The sequence below is a fragment of the Marmota flaviventris genome, chromosome 14 (genome assembly GCF_047511675.1).
Source record: "Marmota flaviventris isolate mMarFla1 chromosome 14, mMarFla1.hap1, whole genome shotgun sequence".
In the NCBI taxonomy this organism is placed as follows: Eukaryota; Metazoa; Chordata; class Mammalia; order Rodentia; family Sciuridae; genus Marmota; species Marmota flaviventris.
The window spans coordinates 56128148-56154657 of NC_092511.1; the positions used below are offsets into that span (position 1 = coordinate 56128148).

Sequence of the window (26510 nt, forward strand, 5' to 3'; positions counted from 1 at the left end):
ATGAATTAAGTATATAGTTCTACAGGTTTTGACAAAACTATACACCTATGTAAGCACTCTACATTCACAATAAAAGAACACTTCAATCACCCCCAAATGTTCCCTTTGACCATCTCTCCCCCTTTGCAGTCAATCACCCTCCTTTCACCAAACCCCGGCAATCTAGGTTTGCTTGCTACAACTGTGTTCTGTCTAGAATTTCATATAAACGGGACCATATGATATGTACTCTTGTGTCTATTTTCTTTAAATCCCCAAGGTTCTGATGTTAAATCATATCAGTATTGTGCTCTTTTTTATTGGAAAGTAGTATAGTCCACCATATGGATATATCACAATTTGTTTATACATTCACTTGTTGCTAGACATTTTTGTTGTTACCAATTTGAGCTATTGTGTTTTTCTGGAATTCTAGGTCACAAGATAAGCCGGTGTTTAACTTTCACAAAATCAGTCTTTTAAGGGTGGTTTTACACTCCTGTCAGCAGTATGAGAATTCCATCTTTGCCAACATGTGGTTTTGTCTGTTTTTTTCATCTATTTTTTTTTGTTGTTGTTAATTGACTATTCAAATCTTTTGTGCTTTTAAAACTCAGTTATCTTAAAAAAAAAAGTTTTTGAGATTTTCTTTGTGTACTGATATAACTTCTTTGTTAGGTATAGGTTTTTCAAGTATTTTATCCCAATCTGTGAGCAAAAACCTTTAATTCTGATGAAATCCAAGCTTGTTCCTTTATGATTCAAGTTCTATGTACAATAAAAATCCTTTTGCAACCCTGGTCATGAAGATTTGCTCCCATGCTTTCTTCTAGATGCTTCATTATTTTAGCTCTTATACTTACATCTATGATCCATGTAATTTTTATGATATAAAACAAGCACAGAGTAAACATTCTATTTCATACAAAAATATAGCTATTTTGTTGAAAAGGTTTCCCTTACAATGGTACCTCTGGAACTTTTGTCAAAATCAATCACACACACACACACACACACACACACACCCCTATGGACCCTTTTCTCTGTTCCATTGATTTGTCTATCTAATGCTGTGTCTTATGTTTAATGGCAAATCTTTAAGTTAGGGAGCACTGCCTTCTTTGTTTTTCTTTAAAAAAAAAAAAAAATATATATATATATATATATATACACACACACACACTCCATAATTCCACACAGAATTATCAATAACTTTGAAAACTTTTACAAAAATATTGCTGAGAATTTGATTGGGATTATCTAAAGTTACAGACCAGCGCAAATAGAATTGATCTTTTTTTAAATTTTTTTTTTTTTAGTTATACATGGGCACAATATCTTTATTTTGTTTATTTGTTTTTACGTGGTGCTGAGGATCAAACACAGGTCTCACACGTGAGAGGCGAGTGCTCTACCGCTGAGCCACAGCCCCAGCCCCTAGAATTGATCTTAATATCAAGTCTTCTAATCTACAAATATGGTATATCTCTCTATTTATTTTATTACATTTCTCCCAGTAAACATTTTTAATTCAGAATGCAGATTTTATACACATATGGCTAAATTTATACTTGAATGTTTTATGGCTTTTATTATAAATTACACTTGTCAATTGAATTTCCTAATTGTGCTTTGATACCACACAGAAATTCCCCTAATTTTTGGATAACTTCCTTACAGTCTACAATCTTGCTAAATATATTCACTTACTGTGCTAGGTTATGATCTGTTATGTAAGTAAAATAATGTCATCTGAGATTAACAACAAGTTTATTTCTTCCATTCTAATCTCAATATTGATTTACTTCTTCTTTAATGTAGTAACTAGAAATCCTAATAAAATGTTGACAGGAAGCAATAAGAATAAAAAATCCTTGCTTTTTCCCCCTTAGGTCAGGCATTGTGTTAGCTATAGGTGCCCCTTACCATGTTGAGAAAGTTCCCTTCTGTTTTTAATTTGCTAAGAGTATTTATAAATGGGTAATAAACATTCTTTTTCCACATTGCTAGATTTGACTTGCAAATATTTAAGGGTTTTGGACGTATGTTCATAGAGAATGTTGATCTATGTTCTACATTACTTTTCTTATAATGTATTTGGTATTACTATCAAGGTAAAGTCATCTCCTATTTTCTGAAAGAACTTAGGTAAGCTTGGTAATTTTTATTTTCATTAAATGTTTGACAGAATTTGCCTGTAAAGTCCTTTGTCCTTGGAGTTTTCTTTGTAGGAAGATTTTACATTAAGAATTCAATTTCATTAATAGAAAGCATTTAAGATTTTCCATTTCCTCTTGTGTCAGTTTTGGTAGTTTGTTTTTCAAAGAATTTGTTTATTTTATCTAAGGTGCAGAACTTATTGGCACAAAATTCACAACATTCTCATTATCCTTTTAACATCTGTAAGATCTATAGTGATATCAATTCTTTCATTACTGATAATGATAGTTGTGTTTTCTTTCTTCTGGAATGCTCCTTCAAAATGTAAACACCATGTAACACTTACTTCCTCCTACCGTATATAAAAGATATGCCCCCAAATTACCCAAAACATTAGAATTCACTCAGCCAAATGAATGGTGTCTATCTAAAAGACAAGCTAAACACTTGACAATAATCCTAGAAATACATTTTTAGAATTATGTTCAGAGCTCAATGAGTTTCATAAGAAAATTTGTCATAGAAAAGCCATTTAATATGCTAGGTACAGCAGTGCATGCCTGTTAATCCCAGCAACTTGGCAGGCTGAGACAGGAGGATTGTAATTTAGCGAGGCTCTTTATTGAGACCCTGTCTCAAAATAAAAAATAAGAAGGGTCGGAGATATGGCTCATTGATTAAGCACTTTGGGTTCAATCCCTAGTACCAGAAAGAAAAAAGAAAAGAAATGCCATATAATATAAAGACTGAAAAAAAAAAAAACAAACTTGAGAATGAAATACTTAAGATGAGGAAACAGACCTAGAAAGGTAAATGCCGAGTGCTCAATGCTGTAAAGCTCGATGGCAAAGCTGGGTAATTTAGACTTCTTGAAATGCTTTCTCATCTAATTTCTTTTATTGATTCCATCTGAATACCTAGCATTGAGGCTTAGGCTAAGAGATACTACACATTACTGCTAAAACCCTTAATCTGCATTTTGGGTCTAAATGTGAAGAAAGGGGAACAAGTATTCCCCAACTTCAGGTAGACAAAAACAGACCACATATTTCTAAATGTTCCTCTTACCTATCTCCCTAATTTGAACAATACTGGTTTTCTTGCTGAAGGTTTGTATTGTTGGTTTTCTCCTTTTGGTTTATCTATATTGTGGTTCAAATCAAAACAGACAATGAGTAAATGAAAAGGCATGTATTTATAAGATCACAAAAGCATCTTCAATTTTCCTGTCATTAATAGCCCTGTTTAATATACTCTTCATTTTTAAGCCAAAATGTGCATTGTCTCCTAGCTCAATAATACATCTTACTTTAATGACTTAGTTCTCAAATAATTTGTTTTATACGTCCAACCCAATCTCATTCCATTACAGCACCCTCTCGAAGTTTTCCTCTTATTTTATCAACTATGTTCTGCTGCATCTGAATGCCAAGTTGCACTTTCACTTAGTTTGTTTCACTCTCCACCCCAATCTCTTGGTAAAAAGAAAATACAGCATTTACACACACAAACACACAAATGCATATTCAAGTGTCTTCTTTTACTTTGTTCTAATTTGAACCAATTGCTTTCTAGATCCATGGTATCGTTACCCTGGGATTTTTACTCATATCTTAGGGGTACTCATATATTTTGGTAATGGTACATTTTCTGATACCATTATCTTTTTGAATTTCATTTCATTATTGTTATTAAACTTTTATTTCATTTTACTGGGTTTATACTCAAGAACTTATAGAAAGTAAATTTCTTAAGTCTTTAAATTTCTGAAAAATGACTTTAATTTGCTCTCACACTTGATTGACTATTTGGCTGATATGATATCAAAATTTGGATTTAGGAACTTAGAACTTTCGATGATCCCACTGCTTTCCAGCATCTGCTGCTGCTAAGAAGTCCATTGCCAGTAGATTCCGATTCTTTTTAGATTTTTCAAAGTTAGGATTTCCTTTTTATTCTTGGAATTTTAAAATTATAATGAAAGTAAAGAATAAATAAATATGTAACTCTTTTCATTTAACTTTCTCTGCAATCAGAAAAGATTTTTTAATCAGATGATTCATTTTTTCAGGTCAGAGAAACTTTCTCCCACTAGTTCACCGAGTATTACCCTTTCTATTTTATGTAACACAGCTCCTGGAATCTCTTTTGATCAGATATTATTTTTCTCTGTATTCATTCAACCAAGTCATTATTTTCTTATACTTTTCATATCTTTTATTCTTTTGCTCTAACAGTCTGAAAAAGATCCAAGAGGGCTGGGATTGTGGCTCAGTGGTAGAGCACTCGCCTAGCATGGGCGGGACCCGGGTTCGATCCTCAGCACCACATAAAAATAAAGTTATTTTGTTGTGTCCATCTACACCTAAAAAAATAAATATTTAAAAAAAAAGATCCAAGAACTTATACTTTTCTTAGATGAATAGCTAGGCCTTTTTAACCACCTAAAGTAAGTAGCTAACCATATTACAAGTCATGGACACCATATTACAAGTCATTTCACTTATGGACCTCATAAGTGAAACTATAATTCTGTGAATGTTGCCATGATACTAAAATCTGACAGTATGGATAATAAACACAGCTAAATCTTACCTTTACTTAAAGACTACTTTTCTACAACTTGAAATATTCAAAATATAGCAGAGAAACCAGGAATGTTAAAAAAGGGGAGGGAGGAATATAAGAGCAAAACAAGGTTAATAAGACAAAGTATATAAGTTTGTACATCATATTTAAGAAGACCTTTCATCTCTTTCTTCATTATGTAACTCCAGTGCTTTACTAAAAAAAAAGTATTAAGTAATTTTCATTAAAAAATAAATGATTTCATAGAAATAAAATGTTTCAAAAACACTTTCACCTGTTCACATTCAAACTGAATTATCATTGGCAGTAACAGGATTTCCTCCAAAGATTTCTGAGATAATGAATAAAGGCTTGGTAAACTAGACATGAAAATTTCAAGCACACATTATTAAAAAGTGAAGTGAGTTAAGCCAATCCATAATATAAGAACAAAAACAAAGAAATGTTGAAATGAAGGAAGAAATCAAATGAACTTTAGTTTAATTTTTTTTCCTCCAAAAAAGTTTTGCTTTCAAAACAAAAACAAGGGACTAGTGATATATCTCAGTGGTAGAGCATTTGCCTGGCATGCACGAGGTCCCAGATTAGACCCCCAGCACCATGGGGGTGGGAGGTAGGAATCAAAACAAAATAAATCTTAGTCTAGGTAAAGAATAATGAACTTTTAAAACTCTGAGACTTGATTAAAAGCAGAAATTAACTGCACAAGATCACTGTTGAAACTTTTAAGTCATTTGTAAATATTCAAAGTAGAAACAAAACTGCTAGTACGTTAAAATTGTTTACTCAAAGTTGGAGCAGTATTCTAATGGACAGAAAGTCTTCAAAATTTCTACAGATTACTACCACCACCACCCCAGGAAAACAAAAACAAACAAACAAAAAACATTCTTTTAGTATCTGCCTAGCTCTTCTTGGGTCATCTTTTAACAAGAGCAAGTTAAGAGATCTTTTTAGATACAAGAATTTTCCATCTGCATTCATTCTATAAAACAAACCATATATTTACTAATTTTATCAAAACCATTCACCTTTATAATGGTTTTATCAACAGTGAAAAAATTAGTTGAACCAGATTTTCCACTCAGATTTTCACTTTTGCCCAATCTAGTCCTCTGCTTAAACTACTTAAAGTAGTATCTTGTATTTAAGTCACTTTTTCAAGTTATCATGCCAAGTTACAACTAAGCTCAACTTTGAGGAGGTCCAAAGCATAGCAGAAAAGCTAATCTTAGTTACAACTAAGCTCAACTTTGAGCAAATCACTCCAAAAGTATACATTTTCCAGTCCGGACAGGTTAGCCAATAGACAGAAACAAAGTCACAACTCCTAAAATAACTTAAATAAAAACCTAACACTGCCATGAGTTCCATCCACAGCATAAAAGAAAAAAGAAACAAAACCAACACAATTGAGTGACCATAAGAAAAAGAAAAAAAAAAAAAAATCAGAGAATACCTATATCTCAGATCAATGTAATTTTTTCCCCAAACCATTTATGTAGACAAGTTAACATTAATCTTTTAGGATTTACTACAAAATAGCCAGGTGCAGTGGTGTGTGCCTATAGTCCCAACTGTTCAGGAGGCTGAAGAGGAAAACTGCTTGAGCCCAGTAGTTCAAGGCCAGCACAGGGCGACATAATAAGACTCTTGTTTCATAATAAATGAATGAATGAATGAAAGATTTACTACAAGAAAGGCTTTATAATACTGTGATAAAAAAATGACTCTCGGGCTGGAGGTATAGGGTATAAAATTCAGCAGCAGAATAAGCACTTAGCATGAGAGAAGCTGTGGTTCCAATCCCACACCCTCATAAAAAAGAAAGAGAGAGAGAGAGAGAGAGAGAAAGAAAGAAAAGGACCGTGAGAGGCATGTTTGCCTAAGATCAAATCATGGAAATGTTATTTTGCCTGCTTTGGGTCAGTTAGTTAAGGTCTCTCACTGCCTCGCATCTGTACAATTGGGAAAATAGTGCATTTCTCAGGAGGCTGTTGTAGAAATTTAAAAGATTAATGTAGGCCAAATAGTTAGAATAGTACCTGGCACCCAGTGGTTTCCAAGTATGTATTGGTATTATTTCTGACAACAAATGGGGTGATGGGTTAACTAAAGTTTCCCCAAAAGTACAGCCTTTAGTTGTCTATATAGTCCAATTCTGAGCTCTTACTAGCTTATTTTATCAATATTTACTCAGCATCTGTTTGATGCCAAATATTGAACTTATGCTTTTACTGTTGATACCTCAATTATTTTATTGGTGAATAGTAGTTTACACAGCGGTTTATTCTTAATGCTTACAGAATGCATGCCATATTTAATTATAATGAAATAGTTATTTCTAAGTAATTAAATCAATAACTCCTTTTACTTTTAGTTGCTTCCCTTTTCCTTTAAAAAAAAGAAAACTACAAAGGAAATTTTCATACTCATGTTTAAAGAGTATAATGAATCTCATATATTCATCATTGAGTTTTAACCATTAACATGAGAAATATTTATACCACTGCCCCAATTATTTTAGGGCAAATTCCTGACATATCATTTCCTTGCAATTATTCAGCTAACTTATTATTTCTAAAAGATAAACTGTTTTTAAAAACGTATCACAATAACATTATTACATATGAAAAGTAATAATTATTTGATTTCAAATTTCCCACAAAGTCAAAAATTATTTTCAGGTTTTTTGAGTCCATCAGACTTGCAGATTAGGGAATGTGTCAAAATAAAGGCGACCTTAATAACAGTTTCAATGGAATAACAGCAGAATGCCAGATTGCAGCAGGCCAAGAAATGAGCAGAAATAAGGAAATGGGATAATTTTGTACATTCTTCTTTTGAGAAGCTCAAATACAAGGAAGAATGGAGAAACACTGAAAGGTGTATACAGGATTGGAATCGAAGAGAAATTGATTGTATTTGTAAACTAAGAGAAAGACAGAAGCTGAAGACATAAGAGAGAAACTAACAAAGTAAGGTCCTAGAGATGAGACAGAGGAGGTCCAAAGCATAGCAGAAAGGCTAGCCTTGAATAAGGGAAGCAAAACTCCAAACCTAATACCGAAGGAAAGGAGGTTGAGAGTGAATGGCAGGTGGGGATGAGGAAGCAAAGAGATTAACACTTAAAATGTCCTCAGTTTTCTCAAGAATTAGAAGGCAAAATCATTTATTAAAGATAGGAAACTGCAAAGAATTATGTAGAGGTCTGGACAGAATGCTGATTATATGAGTGAAATTTGAGCAGACTGAGAGGGAGAAATAACCAAGACAAGTCCAACAATTTATCAACATTCAAATCCTACACAGCTTTCAAAACCAATTTCAAACATCAGCCCTTCCATGAAGCCTTTCTTAATTTGCTTACCCAAAGATGATTTTCCCTCTTTGGAACCTGTGCTTTTATTTCTATTAATACTTCACATTGTTATTTTATGCATGCCTCTTTTTTCAGTATTTAGACTGTAAGCATTCTGTGGGTGCTTACCTATAGCTTATGATCCAGAGTCTCTCTACCTTTTTAAAGGTAACACAATTTATACACAAAAAGGAGGAAACATTAACTTGGTGAAAAGAGACACTGAAAGGCAGGACAATTATAGAAGGTCTCACAGAGAACAATGAGCTGGGTTTTAAGGCATGAAAAAACATCAGAGGAATTAACCTGAATGGAGAAGTATAAATTATGAAATGCATCAAGGATTGGTTTTAACAATGTTATAAATGATAGTAGCTGTTTACAGTAACAACTGAGTTCTTCCAATAATGAAGAGGTTTTGGTAAAAAGTAAAGAAATTTACTATAGTCGTTGGGCGGACAAAAAAGTGACTGTTTTAACATACACAAGTTCATTTGGGGGAAACTCATCCAAATTATGCATAAAATGATAAAAATATATTACATTAGAGTAAACCAAACACTGAACAGCCGGGGGCGGGGGGGGGGGGACTTGAAACAGGTAACTTTTAGATATTCAGAACTGGTAGAATGATCATTGTCAACTATGATCCCTAGCAACAGAAAGGGACTGCTTTCACAGTGAATGAAATCTTTAAATGTTTACCACACCTTTAAAAATAAAGTAAAACTGACATTTTGGATGTGTAAAAGGGAACATACATCAGGCCTTATGCTTTAATATATTCAGTCTCAAATTTAAAGAGAGAACAAAAAAGAAATATCTGGGAACTATGATTTCCTTACAACCTCTGTTACTTGACAGAGAAATAAAAACCAACTTTCTCAGGATGTCATCACTATCAGAGTTGTACTAGCAATAAGGAAACCCAACTCTATTACAGCCTGAAACCTTGCTAATTACAGACTCCACCCCTTTTCTTTCTATCAACAACTAGAGGAATAACTGTATCACATAATTTTGAAAGGAATCCCTCCAATTCAGCTATAAACTAACATGTTAACATTGCCAGAATAAGAATTAGAGATCTATGTAACACCAAGAGCACCAGTGTGTAACTTCTCTGTCTTGATCATATCCCAGAGATGTTAGCTGGGCTGTAGTGACAGAAATGCTAGTTTTCAATCCCAGAATGCTACTATAGGCTACAACAGGATTCAGCAATTTTTTTCTATGAAATGTCAAGTAGTAAATATTTTAGGCTTTGTTAACCATATCATATAGTCTGTTCCAACTACTAAACTCTGCCATTACAGCACAAAAACAACCACAGACAATATGTGAACAAATCAATATGACTACTACAACAAAACTTTTCTAATAAAAATTACGAGCAGGTAGCTTACCAACCCTGGTATACAGAGTCATACTTAGGTTTGGTTTTCATCAATTCAAACAACATTCTCAATGTTAACATCCTATTTCACATTTAAGATGGAAATGCATGCCTACCTACAATCCTAATTAACTAAGAAACTCATAATGGAAAATCTGGGAAGAAAAAGTGAAGTGAAATGCAAATAGTGGTTGAGATGGAAAGAATATGATAATTGGTCATAAATATCAGCATTTTTAAAGACACTGTAGAAATATAAAAATGAAAGATTAATAAGTAATTTCAGTTTATGGTCACTGCTACAGGAAAATAAACAGGATACTACCCATGACAGAATCCAAGGAGGGTCAGGAGCGATAAAAAGTTTCATTTACACAAAATTGGAAGCAGCCAAGTGAAGAGCTGACAAAAGAGCACTACACTCAAACTCATAAGCAGGTTAAAAGTGGTGATGGGAATAAAAGAAACAAGTATTCTGGAGAAAAAAAGGAGACTTTTTCAAAACAAACAGCAACAAGTGGTTTTAACAATATAAAAGAGAAGTGACACTTCATTGCAAAGGTAAGAGGTCTCTAAGCAAGATAGGACAAAGACTCATCAAACAGGCTGAAAAGGGCTGCTTCTCTGAAGAGCAGAGTGATTTGGGAATCTCATGGTATCTTAACAATGATCTCCATTTCAGGTCTAAGGATCTCTCCTTTTCCTATCATTGTGCTTTCAAACCAGACATCTGATTTTTTTCCAAAGAATACACATAAGCTCTCTAGTCAATCAAATGATCCTTCAAACAAAATTACTTAGCATTGAATTTCTTTCTTTAGGTTCTACAGTATAGTCAGAAGTAATCAGCCAATTCGTGTTCCTCAAATTCTCCCCAGAAAATTTTTTTGCAATAGCTATTTGTTCCAAATTTTGCATTCAATTAAGTATTTGATTTTATGCAATCACAAAATCAATAAGTTCACATTTTATTAATTGTGCCACAGTTTAACGATGTCCTCACCCACTTTCTTTCTTCATGACAACTGGATCCTCACCACTTTCAAGTCCAACAAGGTCAGAGAGTCAACCCAAATTTCCATTACTTTTGATAATACAGCCTCTATACCATTCCTGAAATTATATTGTCTTATTCAAGGTTTAACTAAAGACAACAAAATCAAACTGTACCTAGTTGAAGCAGAAATTGTTTTTTAATATTAGAAACTACTAAAAGACAACAACAACAACAACAAAAGGGTAAGTAGTGTTTGGGAGCAATTTAAAAAGCTACACTGCAGAACTGTGTTTTCAAAAGACATACTGACCATCCTAAAATCAAGAAGCTGCATAGTGAAATTGAAAGCTTCTGACTCCAGAACACCACCCACACAAAAATCCAAATACAACCAGAATCTTACCAGCCAAAACAGTAGAACAAACTTCACCTCATTTTCTACTTCATAAATCTGACATGAGTACAACTGTGGCAGAAATAAAAAGAACTCTGGTCCAAAGGACTCTTGAGATATGTACTTATCAGTTTTAAAGTTTCTAAATACCAAAAGGTCTAAATGATGTTGACCACCCTTAATATAAAATAAAGTTCAGTGTCAACACCAACAGACATACTACAATTGAAAAATATAAAAACAAAATTAAAACAACTAAGGGAATAAAGTTGTTTAGAAGATATAAAGAAATTAGGATTTAAGGATGTAGGGGGAATCAGGTACAGAAACAGTAGGGCAGATAGGACTGAACTAATACAACCATAATAAAGGCAGAATTGTCAAGGACTTAAGAGCTGCTAAATCTTATTTCTAAATACTGGAATATGACTAGCAATGAGGAAGAATAAATAGGTGTGTTCTCTACTTATCAGTGATTTGTTGTTGTTGTTGTGTTGCAGTACTGGGGACTGAACCCAAGTGAGCTCTACCACTGAGCCAAATCCCCAGTCCATTTTATTTTTTATTTTGAGACAGGGTGTTTCCAAAGCTGTTGAGGCTTAGCCTTGTACTTGCAATCCTCCAGCCTCAATCTCCCAAATCTCTGGGATTACAAATGTGTACCATCATGACTAGCTCAAACAGTTTTTAAAGACTTAATTCCTAACACCCAAGGGCTAAGAGTAATAAAACAAAACTAAAATATGTTGAAATGGAAAACTGTAGAGATACATACTATATTTTTTTAAAAGGGTATCAAAATTAACATGGCCTTGATAAAACATTCCATTAAAGAGCTACCATCATATATACTGTAGGTGATCAGACACTGGCATAAGTCTTTTTTTTTTTTTTTTAAGCTCTTATTGCAATATAAATACAAGTAAATTAACTCATTCCAATAGTCAATCTTTCAACTATTAAGCTTCTATCAAACACATATATAAAAATGTAAGATTTTTTTCAAACTTAAAAACATTCTAAATATTAGAAAAGGGTTTAGGCAACAGATTTTACTCTGAAAATTTGCTGTTTAGTCAAATAAAGACAGAGAATTCACCCCTAACTCTACCCATTAATATTTTTCTTATTTTAAAGGATTTAAAACACTAACACGAAAGTTAGTGATTCCATTTGTTTAGAAAACAAAACAAAACCCTAGACTTAATGGGTGTTATTATGCACCTTCTCTGTTTCTCCTTCCTCAATGCAGGGGAAGTATATTTTCCAGTCCTGTGGCAGTTTGGTTGGGCTGTGTAACTATTCTGGCCCACAAACTATGAGCATAAGCAATGCAAATCACTTGGTAATCATGCATAGAGTTGTTGGCATTACAAAACACAGAAGTGTGGACCCCTGAGTCATCAAACAGAAAAAAGCGCCAACAAATTCACACTGACATCTGCTTAATCTGAAAAACTTGTTAAATCACTGAGATTTGGGGTTTTCTTTATAACTACAGAATAGTACAGATATTAATAATAAAGTCTATTTAAAAATCTCCTTATTCTGGTAATTTTAAAACTAATCTGTCAACTCCATTACCCATTTTAAAACACCAAATGGCTAACTTTGATATGTGGATAAACATATATTACAGAGGTCTCTCTCTCTCTCTGTCTCTCTCTCACACACACACACACACACCAAAAAAAGTACACACACACACACACACACACACACACACACACACATATATATATATATATATATATATATATATATATATATATATATATAGTTTTATAAATAAAAGAAATTCTTGAAAACAAGAATTTTCCACTTACAGTGTGAGCACATTTCCAAAGGATAACTTGCCTCATTTCCCTGGGGAAAGAAAAGAAAAAATCATAAGATTGGCACCAAATTCTTTAAAATATGTACCAAATATTTTAAGTCACAAAGCAAAGGGAAATAAGCCATAAACTAATATATCTAGATTTATAAACTGTACTTAATAAGGAAACAAGTTATACAATATAGAAAGAGTTCTTCAAACAGGCTTGAGTTTTGGCTCTGCCACTTAAAACTTAAGTAAGCATTTGACTAAAATATATTTCGAATATTTGTGTACCCTAAACACACTATAAACCAAATTTTCACATATTGGATACTGTCAGTGCTCTAACTTGTATTGCTTGGTGAACTCATTTTGGAAAACTCAGAAGAGAGCCTCTCCTACCATTTCTATTTAATTAAAGAGTTTTACTGAAATTGCAAATGAATGGTTAAAAAAGAAAAACCAGAAACTTACTACAATTTATACCTACATGAAAGAGAATTTTCTATATGCTATACAATTTTGACATTTATAATTCATTTATCCCTTACTTAATCCCCTAGACTTTGAACTCCATGAAGACATCACGTCTTATTACTTTTTAATATCCTTTGCCAGATTTAACATTGTCCTAAATTTATTTTGAGAAAGGATTTTATAGTTACATGGTAACAATCTAGAACTCAGTGTAAACAGCATTTTAAATATCAGTGTATTAAAGACAGTTGGTTTAAGAATCAATAAATTCTTAGAAGTCCAACTATTAAAGTAATTTAAATTTTCACTTTCCTTAATGTTTTCTTTCCATAATGACTATATATTGCATAGTTGGACCTTCTACATATATTTTAATTAAGCAAGCAGCACTCTAGTTCTGAAACAATATTTATAGTTCACAAGGATAGCCTATAACCTAATAAGGCAATGTTGTCACCTTTTTTTTTTTTTTTTAAAGAGAGGTGAGAGAGAGAGAGAGAGAATTTTTAATATTTTTTAGTTTTTGGCGGACACAATATCTTTGTTTGTACGTGGTGCTGAGGATCGAACCCAGGCCGCACGCATGCCAGGAGAGCGCGCTACCGCTTGAGCCACATCCCCAGCCCCTGTTGTCACCTCTTAAGGTCTACTAGTAAGAGAAAGATAAATGTCTAAATATTCTGACAGCATAGCCTTTAAAAATATTCTCATCTTCACAGAATACATTGGTAAAATTTTTGTTCTCCCAAATCTTGACGGTTTGATCAAAGTAATTCTAAACAAACAAAATAAAGATCCAAAAACTATTTTCTTCATTTATTTACCAGAAATTTTCTTTGGAAATTTTTTCCTAATTCTACTGATTTTATCCCCAAATTGCCATTCATTATACAGTAAAACAACAACAACAAAAAATCTTTAAAATGCTAAATTACATGGACTTTAAAGGTTATCTTGGGAATCAACCCAAATATCTTTATCTGCTGAAAGATGATTTGCCTGCTTCCCAACATTATTGTAACTATCATAATCAAATCACTTTTTTCCTGAAATCGCTGACCATTTTAAAAATTGTTTTAGAACAAATATTCCTTATTCTTAGAAATATAAGATATGAAAATTATGGATGCATGAATGTGGGAAAGAGGAAGTAAAAAGATCATAAGATAGAAGTAGCAAATAAAAACCAATGAATGCTACTAGAAGACTTCCGGGACAAGTCTGTCTCTTAAAAAGTCACATGGCCAGAAGTATACCTGAAGGCACTGACTTCTTCATGGGAGAAATAGACTAGATGACTTTAACAGGTCCTTTTAGTTACTGATTACTAATGAAACTTCTAGACATATTTAGATATAGACATTAAGAAAAGAAGGGGAAGGAGGTGGGAAAGGAGGGAAAGGAGCGAAAGGAAGAGGGGTAGAAAACAATGTCAAAAAATTATTCTATTGGTACAAAAGACAAACGGTTTACCAAATAGAGTATGTTACTGTCTTTTATAGGCCTGTGCAACACTTTATGTAAAAAAGAAAAAAATCTGTAGATCTCCAGAGTACAAGTTGTTGCCAACATAAATCTATCAGAACCTTAGTTACAGCAAATCTGACACCAGGGATTTTGTGACTGTCCTATGATATCAGTTATGACATTATCACATGACAGGAATATTCATTAAAATAGTGTATCATTGTTAGTGACTAATTTTCCAATAGAAATCAAATGGTGTTAGGAGAAAACAAAACCTAAAAATGCCTAACTAAAACCTAAATTGCTATCATAAGTACACCCTATAATTTGTTAAATCAATCTAGCAGATGTCTTAAGGCACATAGTATATATTAAGTTTTTGAAAGATTCTTAAATAATGGGGCCAGAGATAATCATAGTTATACTCAATGTTACCCTTAAAATATATCTCCTATTAAATAAATGACATCTAAACTATCCAACCATGTTTATCTCTGCTAGCCAACATTAACCACGATTTTTGTATGTTTGTCTTGTATCCTGCACAACCTTGCTGGACTCACTTATTAGTTCTACAAACTGTTTTTGTGGTTTTTCTTTTCTTTTGTTATGTTTTTGTAGATTTCTTAGAATTTTTCTTTGTAGACAATTGTGTCATCTACAAATAGGGAGTATTTCTTCCTTTCCCAATTGTAAGCCTTTGATATTCTTTTCTTATTAAAACTTCCAACACTATGCTGAAAGAGTAGTACAAGCAGACATCCTCACTTGGAGACAGATTTTATGGGGAAAAGCACTCATTTCTAGACCATCAGATATAATGTTAGTTTTAGGTTTTTGTAGATGTTCCTTAAACAACTAAGGAAGTTCTTTATTTCTCTAAGTTGTTGTTTTGTTACAGGTATTTTTGGTTTTACAATGAATAGGTGCAATTTTATCAAATGTTTTCTCTATCACCTAATACATGATGATAGGATTTTTCTTCTTTATCCTATTACTATATTGGATTATAATGACTGAGTTTCAAATAATAAACCACGTTATATGCCTGAATTAGCCATATCTGTTCATGGTACAGAATTTTTTAAAAAGTAACTGTTTAACTCTATTTGTCAATATTTTGTTAAGGATTTGGGGGATCTTCAACGATAAAGGCATGTTCCCATTTGTTTTTATTTTCACCATGTCCTTTTTAGATTTTGTTATCAAGGCAATTGGCTGTAAAAATTATGTATTTCACATTGGGAGAAGTGTGATAGTTTTGGGATTTTTAAGGAATTGCTCGCTCCACTGCTTTAAGGTTAAATTATGTGTATAGAACTTTTCACAGTTCCCTTTTGCTGTCTTAGTAATCTTTTTGAAGAATCAGCTTTTGTTTCCTTGATTTTGCCTATTATTTCTCTATTTCACTGATTTCTTCTGTTATCTCTGCTTGTTTTAGGTAGATTGTTTTGTTCATCTTCTTTCCTACATTCCTGAGGTAGGAACTAAAACTTTTTCCTTAGTGTAGAGATTGAATCCAGGACCCTGATACATGCTAAACATACATTCTACCACTAGCTACATCTACAGCCTCAGAACTTATTAAATTTCCCCTTTTTCCAAAGTGTACATTCAATGCTATAAATTTCCCTCTCTGCACTGCTTTAGCTATGCCCCACAAATTGCATATGTTGTATCTTTATTTTTATTAGATTAAATGTATTTTTTACATTTCCCTTAAGACTTCCTCTTTGACCTAGGGAATATTCAGAGGTATATTCTTTAATTTTCAAGTGGTTATAGACTTTTTCCAATTTTCTTTCTGATTATTGATTTCTAGTTTGATTCCACCTTCAATTCTTTGACATTTTTTGTTTTTATTTTGATACTCTGGGTTGAAAGCAGTAGGGGCACTTTACCACTGAGCTATATCCCCAGCCCTTATTTTCATTTTTTAAAATATTTGGTACCAGGGATTGAATGCAGGGGTGCTTAACCACTTAGCCACATCCTCAGCCTTTTGTTTTTTTATTTTGAGACAGGGTCTTGCTAAATTGCTGGGGCTGGCTTCAAACCTGTGATCCTCCTGCCTTGGCCTCCTGGAGTGCTACTGCACCCACCTTGTGACTTCTTTTTATGGCCCATAACATAGCCTATCTTTAGTAGATGTTCTGTGGTCACTTGAAAACGTGATGTAGTTCCATTGTAATTCAATGGTGTGTTCTGTAAATGTGGACTAGATAGTACTGATTGACCACATTATGGAATATTTCTTGATATATCCTCATTGATTTTGCTGCTTGGTTGTTCTAATGTTAAATGAAAAACAGGTGATGTCTCCCTGTTTAGGAGACATCATATTTAGGACTGCTGTGTCATCTTGGTGAACTGACCTTTATCTAACATAATAATGCCCATTATCTATCTGAAAATTTCTTTGTTCTGAGATCTACTTTATGGGATTTTAACACAGGCATGTGTGGTCCCTTTGAATTAATGTTTGCATAACACAACTTTCTCCTTCCATTACGGTCAACTTGTCTATACTGTTATATTTAAAATGAGTTTTTTGCAAACATCATATAATTGGGCAATGTCTTCAATCACTTGCTGGTATTTGTGTTTTAACTGGCATATTTAGACCACTTACATTTAATGTTATTATTGGTATATGAGGAACTAATTTGCCATCTTAATTTGTTTTATTTGTTCTCTTGGTTTCTCATTTCTATTTTCTTCACCCTATCTTCCTGTGGGCTACTTAAACATTTTTAGAATTTCATTCTGATTTATCTATAGTGTTTTTGCATATATTTTGTATAGTTTTCTTGGCATTTATTCTATGTGCTACATTATATTTACATAAATTTTCATAGTCTACTTGTGTCATAATCTTACCCACCCCTTAGAGCTGTGTTAAACATTTTCTCTACATAAAATCATATCTCTGCTAAAACTGTTTCAACTGGCAAACAATTTAGAAAATGCAAAAGAAGAAAGTCAATCTACTGCTTTCAAGCTTTTATACCTTATATTGTTTTTTTCCTTCTTCCTGAAGTTCCAGAAGTCTATCTTTCACCACTTTCTGTTTTCAGAATTTCCTTTAGGGTGAGTCTACTAATAACAAATTCTCTGTCTTCCTTTATTTGAGAATGTCTTGATTTCCTTTGTATTCCAGAGGATATTTTCTCCCAGTTCAAGGGTTAGGACTGCTATATCATCTTGGTGAACTGACCTTTATCTTACATAATGCTTATTCTCTAATAAAAGTTCTTTACTTTCAGCATTTGGTTTCTATCACTTCTGATGAAAAATCTGCTACCATTTGAACTGTTGATATCATTTATATAAAACATCATGTCTTTCTTGCTGATTTCAAGATTGTCTTTACTTTTTAGAAGCTTGACTTGGATTTCTACGAGTTTATTCTGTTGAATGCTTGCTTGCCTAGCTTCTTGAATCTATAGGTTTCTCTTTTATCAAACATGGAAAAATTTAGCCATTATTTCTTTAAATTCTTTTTCAATCTTGCCCCCTCTCCTCTCCTTTTTGTGCCAATGGCACAAGTGTTAAATTTAATTTTTATAGTCCCACAGCCCCCCACCCCGCCCCGCCTCCAGGCACTGTGCATTGCTGTTTCCTACCTCTCCAGTCTATTTTCTATTTTTGTTCAGTTTGGGTAACTTCTGTTCTCTCTGCTAATTCACCAATTCTTTCCTCTAACTGCTCTATTCTGTTGTTAAGCACACTGACAGGGCTATTATACCAATTATTATGTTTTTCAGTTCTCAAATTATTATTTGTTTTTTTTCTTTATATCTTTTATGCTTTTCCTAGGTATTCTGTTTTTTTCTTGTTGTTTTCCCTGAGTGACACTGGTTCACTATTCAGTTTTGAGACAATGTATGCCAAAGACACAAATCTAAATAACCAAATTGCTAATTATTTTTTTCAAGTAGTTTTGGTATTTTTTTTTTTTTTAAAGCTAGCTCAACTTACAAATTATGTAAGTATTTAGGGACTGGGGATGTAGCTCACTGGTAGAGCACTAACTTAGCAAGTACAAAGTCTTGGGTTTGATCCCCAGTACCACTAACCTAACTCAGTAGTTGCTCAGTAAATGTTTGCTAATTCTAAATTATATAAGTACTTGTTTTTCCTCAAAACTATCATAACTTCACATATAGAAATGGTACTTAACACATACATCACCTCATCATACAAAATATTTAGAATACATGTACTTTTAAAAAATATTTTTATATAGGTAGACACAATACCTTTATTTATTTTTATGTGGTGCTGAGGATTGAACCCAGTGCCTCACACATACTAGGCAAGAGCTCTACCACTGAGCCACAACCCCAGCCCCTAGAATGCATGTACTTGATGGTTGACATTTAATAAAATACTGCTTTATCAATGATAAACTTTCTTAAAACTGCAATTACTTGGCAATAAGGAATACAATGACTATTACTACAGTATGATGGTGCACTGTTTGGATTCATGATAAGGTATCAGCAGTTTCACCAAACATTACTTTTGTACCATCTATAAAAATGTACACACAGTAAGTAAGAAAAGCAATGTTTTAGTTTTGTTATTAAAAACACTCCAACCTGGCAGACTCTCTGGAAAACATCTTGTGGATCCCCAAGTATCCCTGAACCACTCTGAAAATGTTCAATCTTAAAAACTTCTTTAGATTTCATCAACAGGGAATACCAACATTTAAAGAACTGAAAGAGAAAATCACCAAAGAAAATAAAAATAATCCCATTTAACAAAAGAACCAGTAGACCATGGATCTATCTATTCTTTTTTTTTTTAATTTATTTAGATCTATCTATTCTTAATTGTCCTAACAGTCTACTGTGTTTCTACCATATTTGATATTATTCTATAATACATATAAAGAAATCTCAGTAGTATTCTTTATAGCAAAAATTTAAAAAAAAAAAAAGAAAAACCTGGATTACTTGTTGTAGTCTTGCTTCTGTGAACTCTTTTTTTTTTAAATATTTTTTAGTTGTAGTTGGACACGATATCTTTATTTTATTTTGTGTGGTGCTGAGGATCGAACCCAGGGCATTGCACATGCTAGGCGAGTGTTCTACCACTGAGCCACAATCCCAGCCCTTCTGTGTACTCTTAAATTGGAACAGTTCCTCAGTCTGTTCATGTGTTTCATGACTTTGACATTTTAAACAGATTTTATAGACTGCCCTCAACAGATATGCCTGATGCTTTCTCATGATTAGATATAGATTATGCACACTTCATGTAAAATACCAAAGAGATGGTAATCATGTGCTCTTTCCAAATATCAGGAGGCAAATAATGTTGATTTCTCTCATTACTGGTAATGCTAACTTTAGTCACTTGGCCTTCCATCAACATTCCATTAAAAACTGAATTTTATGGTTGCTAACAATGACGACAAATGAATTTGTGTAAAATATCACCATGTTACAGAATGCCTTAATTGCCCCATATTTAGTCAGTGGTAGTTCCTCCCCTTCAGGCTCATTCTTGTGTCCTTTTGACAAGTCCATATCATTCTGATTACTTCCTTACTCTATGATATAAGATATTAGAGACATGCATTGCACTTTCCTAGCCCCAGTCCTAGAATCAGTTATTTTCTTTAAATAACCCTAGCTTCTTTTAGTGGAGAACCATTAATGGTATTTTTAAATGAAAAATTCTAATTTTAATGTAGTATAATTTATTCATCTCTTCATTTATACTGTGATATATACTCTAATACACCTGATTACTTTTACTGAGCTGTCTTGGTCAAGTACAACTTTTACTATATAAATTTGTATCTATTGGTATTGCCAAATTAATGTTCTGAAATATATTTTTCTACATGTAAAGAGGGTAAGAGCCTACCATTTATAGCCTTTAACAGAATCACTGGTGAACAAAGGGGAAAATGCTCAAATGTAATACTATATGCTAGGCATTATCATAGTATACACACCACATATTCTCAGTAGCCCCAAACATGTAATTTTGATATTGTAGGGAATCTACGGATATCCAGATAGATATATCCAGCAAGTACTTAGAGAAACTGGGCTTAGGAGAAAGAGCACACCTAAGATACAACTTTGGAAATTATCAGTTTATGATCATGTTTCCCAACCAAGGGAGAGATCATTAAAAATGGAACATGAGGCTGGGTGCAGTGGTGCACACTTGTAGTCCCAGCACTTGAAAGGCTGAGGGAAGATCTCTTGAGTCCAGGAGTTGAAGACTAGCCTGGGCAACACAGTGAGACTCCATCTCAAAAAAAAGAAAAAAACTGGAACACGAATCCAAAAGTAAGATACCAACATTTAAAGAACTGGGAAAAATTCACCAATGATAAAACAAATAACTGAATATAGGGGAAAAATCAAGAGCATATGACTCTATTTGAAGGGTTTTAATATCCTTTACTGCTCTATCACAATCTATATTATTTATGTTTTCTTATGCCATAAGAGAATAAGTGTGTGGGAATTTTTAATGTGTGTCTATATATGATTATATATTAACTATATATTAACTATATAATTATATATATTCAATTATTAGAATTCACATTCTTATAGGGTTCTGGAAATTAAACAAGGGAAATGTTTAATATGAAGGTATTAAAAGTAGCAAAATGAACAAACAACAATTACTCCCCATTTTTTGTTAGTTCTTTCTATAAATCACATTTAAAGCACAGTATAAATTTAATCTGATTCAGTTGCAATTATGAAGACTGCTAGACAATATGAAATTACAAACACTATCTCTTTAAAATTATCTTTTAAATGACCTTAAGAGATATACAATTTCCACCAGGTACAGTGGTATGCACCTGTAATCCCAGCTCAGGAGGCTAATGCAGGAGGATCTCAAGTTCAAAACTAGCCTCAGCAATTTAACAAGGCCCTAGGCAATTTAGCAAGACCCTGTCTCAAAATAAAAAAGGGATGGGGGTATGGGTAGTGGTTAAGTGCTCCCTGGGCTCCATCCTTAGTACAAAAATAAAAAGAGAAAATTTTCAAAGTGGATTGCTGATTTATTATAACATAAAATCACAAATACTTTCATATTTATTGATCAAAGAAAGGTAGACAACATTATTCTGAGCCTCCCTCTCAGAGAAAAAAAATCTTTTGAGTAATCACTGTGGCTGTGGATAAGCAACGCAGTGACTATTTAACTATAATCTAAATCAAATGCAAAGAGATATTTCCACACATGATATCAGTTTCCCATCATTATTACCTTACTATACTGCAAGCTTCATGTCAGCAAAGCACTTGTTCACTATAGTTAATGCTTCAGTGTATGACATGTGGAAGATACTCAAATATTTTTTAAGTATCAATGAAATATGCTTTTGTAAATCCTTATTTAAGCAAACCCCTTTTTTTCAATGGAAAAATATTGACTCCCAAACAACTGATATATAAACTTTAAACAGTCCATTTGCAAATGGCTATTTCTTCTGTATGGCAACCCTCAATCTGTCCAGAAATGAGACTCCCAACATTTAAAGAAACTCTTAAGATATTGAATATCATGTACAAAAAGGTAAGAATGGTATTTTATAAAGTGCTTAGGATACTGAAGGAATCAATTAATAAATTGAACGATTTAAGAATACGATTTCACTCCCAAAGGTATAAAGCTATCTTAAGCAGCAACAGACACACAGAAAAAGCTTTATTAGAGATCTTTCTAAGTTTACCAAAACCAACAACAAAAAGCCCATTAGCTCTTTTTATCTGGTTTTATTCTGAGAACAGAATTACTCTTTCAAATTAATTTCATCTCACACCAATTAGAATGGCAGTCATCAACAATACAAACAAGGCAGGCAGGGTGGCGCACACCTGTAATCCCAGTGGCTCCGGAGAGTGAGGCAGGAGGATCACAAGTTCAAAGCTAGCCTCAGTAACTTAGCAAGGCCCTAAGCAACTCGTGAGATCCTGACTCTAAATCAAATGGTAAAAAGGGCTGGGGATATGCCTCAGTAGTTAAGCACCTCTGGGTTCAATCCCTGGTACCCCCCCCTCAAAAAAAAAGGAATACAAACAATATAAATGCTGGAGAAAATAAGGATTAAAAGGAAAACTTACATTGTTGGTGGGATTGCAAATTAGTACAACCACTATGGAAATTAGCATAGACGTTCCTCAAAAGACTAGGAATGAAACTACCTTATGACCCAGCTGTATCACTCCTCTGTATTTATTCTAAAGTCAGCATATTATAGCAATACGTACAATACCCATCTTTATAGCAACACAGTTCACAATAGCCAAACTATGGAACCAGCCTAGGCGTCCATCAACAGATGAATGGATAAACAGAAAATATGGTATATATACACACAATGGAGTTTTATTGAGCCAAAAAGAAAAATGAACTTATGTCATTTGTAGGAAAATGGAGGAACTTGAGAACTTTTAAGTGAAGTAACCCAAACTCATAAGGTCAAGGGTCATACGTTTTCTCTCATATGTGAAAGCCAGAGAGCAAAAAGCAAAAGAAACATGTCAGGGGCTGGGAATCTTATAAAATCAAAGGGAGACCAGTAGAATAGAGGAAAGGGATCAGAATAGAGGAAAGGGCAGGTAAAGGGAAAATAGTGGGGAATGACATTGAACAAATTGTTATATTGTGTGTATGTACGAATATGTAACAACAAATCCCACCATTACGTACAACTATAATGCACCAATAAAAAAATGTGAGAAAGGGCTGGGGTTGTAGCTCAGCGGTAAAGAGCTTGACTCGCAAGCATGAGGCCCTGCATTCTATCCTCGGTACCACATAAAAATCAATAAAGATAAAGATATTGTGTTCATTTACAACTAAAAAAGTTTTATTAAAAATGTGAGGAAAAAAACCCAATTCTTAAAATATATTCAGGCACCTCAGATAATGTATTAATTTAAATGTGACTACTTTTAGTTTAAACTAAGCAAATTCAATGTTATTTTGTGAGGTTTTAAAAGTTTTTTTAAAGGTAAAAATTAGAAAATAATCTTTAGAAGTTAACTCTGTGTATACAAATATGGATAAAAATGAAAGTTAATGTTTACAAGATGCAAAAAAATGAAATAACATTTACATGTTGGGCATTCTGTTACAGACTTGGCATTCATTATCTCATTTATCCTCCAAACTATCTTGGGGGAAAACAGGAGTATCAAGATTAAGCAGCTTGCATACGATCATAAAGCTGGCAGTGGCAGAAACCAAATTTGAACTTAAATTAAGATAATTCCCATAATATTTTTACCTTTATATCATAAAGCCACGGTCTTATTCTCTCACTCGAGAAGCAATGTGTTATTGAAGCCATTTTCTCCTCATCTTAGAACACTTAAATTCAAGTGGCTTATCACTATCAACTCACAGAGGCATGCACAGCGATTTTAAATGTGTCATTCCTTTAACACAGGAATCACAAGCACACAAACATAACAATAAGAGGGTGTAAGATAAGTGAAGACAGCTGACAAGAGGGGTAAAAGGATGAAAAACATAAAATACTTTAACATGAAAATCATCCAGCTACTTGTTGGTTGCAGAACTAATTTGGTTAGTATATTTTAATTTTTAAAACACATATAATCACCCAAACCAGAAAACTCTATAGGCACAGCAACTGCAGTAACTGAAATTGATAAAATAATCTCAAACAGAGAAAATAAAGTTCTAGCAGTGAGATAGTTTGGGTGATGGTAAGAATCCATACTGACTATGGCCAAGATAAATAAAGTAGGAAGAAATTATAAGTTAATCAAACAGGTGGGTCAAGGAACCTAAAGCTTGGATACCAATAAACTTAAAGTAAAAGCTGAAACTAGAAGGAAGATGTGAAACAGGACTTAAATTTTGAGTGAAAAACTGGAGTATCCAGAAAAAGGTAGATGAAAAAATAATTAGAAGAGATATAGTAAGGTGCCATCCCAGAAAAGGAAATTCCTTCCCAGGAGAATGAAGAATAGTCTATCATGACTCATCAAACAATGGATCCAGGCCACCAAGCCAGTCGTACCACTAGTTTGTTTTCATTACAACTTGATTACAATATAACTCACATGGCATACAATCCAGATATCTAAAGTATACGATTCAAGGGTTTCAGTATATTCAAGGATTACGAAGCCATAACCACAATGAAATTTATAGTATTTTCATCACCCCTATCATCCAACACCCCCACCACAGTCCTAAGTAGCCTCTAATCTACTTGCTAGTTCTACATATTTGCTTATTATGGATACTATATATAAATGGAATCATATAATATGTTGCCCTTTGCTAGTGACTTCATAGCAGAATATTTTCAAGGTTAACCCACGCTTACTACAAGAATTAGGACTTCTTAATGCTGAGTAATATTTCATTGTATAACTATATCACATCTTATTTATCCATTCACCAGTCAAGAGACATGGACTATTTCCTCCCCCATCCCCCATTCTGAATAACACTATTATGCTATTATGAACATTCAGGTACAAGCTTTTTTGCTTCATTTCATACTGCATTTCTTTTGGATATATGTGTGAGTTTAGGTTTAACATCTGAAGAACTACTTCCTAAATAGCTACAATTATATTCCCATCAGCAATGTATGGAGATGCCCAACTTCTTCATATCCTCAATGACACTTGCCTTTTTGATAACAGATACCATATTAGGTATGAAGTAGTATATCACTGTGGTACTGATTTGTAACTTCTTAATAACTAATTATGCTCAGCATTTTTTCATGTGCAATTCACATTTGTATATATTCTTTGGAGAAACATTTATTAAGACTCTTTGCCTATTTTTAAATTGAGATCTTTTTATTGCTGAGTTGTAAGAATTCTTTACATATTCTGATAGAAATCTCTTACTAGATATGATTTGCAAATATTTTCTCCTGTGAGTTGTCTTTCATTTTTTTGTGTGTGTCTTTTGAAGCATAAATTTTTATTGTTGATAATGTTCAGCAGATCTTTTTTCTTTTGTTGCTTGCGCTTTGGCATCATATGTAAAGAAACGGTCCACCACCTGTGTTTGTAAATATGTTATTTTGGGAACATAGTCATAATCATTTGCTTTTGAATTGTCTATAGGTGCTTTGTACTACAATGACAAAGTTGAATCACTGCAACACACTGTATGGCCTGCAAAGTCTAAATATTTACTACCTGGTCCTTGGTAGAAAACAATTTCCAACACAATTTCCAACTGGTCTAAAATAATGCCAACAACTCCCACCCACTTCTAACCCAGAAACAGTCCTCTTTACTTGCAAGGGCTAATAACAAAGATGATATCCTTCAAAGGGGAAACAGAATTTTGGTTACAAAAAACTAACAGAAAATATTTTGATAAAAAGGCTGATCACATGAGTGGACAGCTATATAATAATAGCGAGGCAAGAAAAACGGTATAACATCCGAGGCCAGACACAGCTTTCACTATTTATAATCCATCAGTAATCTGTGACCTTTGCTCAGAGTATCAAATAAAATATTGATGAGGCTGCTTTTAGAACTGTAAGGCCCAGTCTCTGGTGATGGAAGACAGCAAGGGACAGGTTACAAAAACTTCACTAACACAGTAAGGATTTGGTCATTTTCTAGTATGAAAAGAGCCAGGGAGAATATAATGAGACCTTTAAAAAAAAAAAAGGGCCTACTATGAGACTTACAAGAAAGGTTTTCCTCCTTAATAAGAAAGACACACTAGGGAATAATTCCTCACTCTTTAGCCAGATGTTGGTGTCTGATGTTATGGCAGCCCTCTCCTGGCAAGTAGAGCTTTAAAGTAAATAGGGCTTGTCCTCAATAAAAGTGATGAACTGCTAAACTACCTCTTGTA

At 33.3% G+C, this 26510-nt stretch overlaps 1 protein-coding gene across 1 annotated transcript in view; it reads right to left on the reverse strand.

Moving 5' to 3' along the window:
* The window catches only part of Ppp3r1 (protein phosphatase 3 regulatory subunit B, alpha), a 59193-nt gene that overhangs the window by 18369 nt on the left and 14314 nt on the right, over positions 1-26510 (reverse strand). Inside the window, exon 2 of the mRNA XM_027934433.2 lies at positions 12703-12742. Within this exon, the coding sequence (XP_027790234.1) occupies positions 12703-12742 (40 nt within the window). The remainder of the gene's footprint in view (positions 1-12702; positions 12743-26510) is intronic.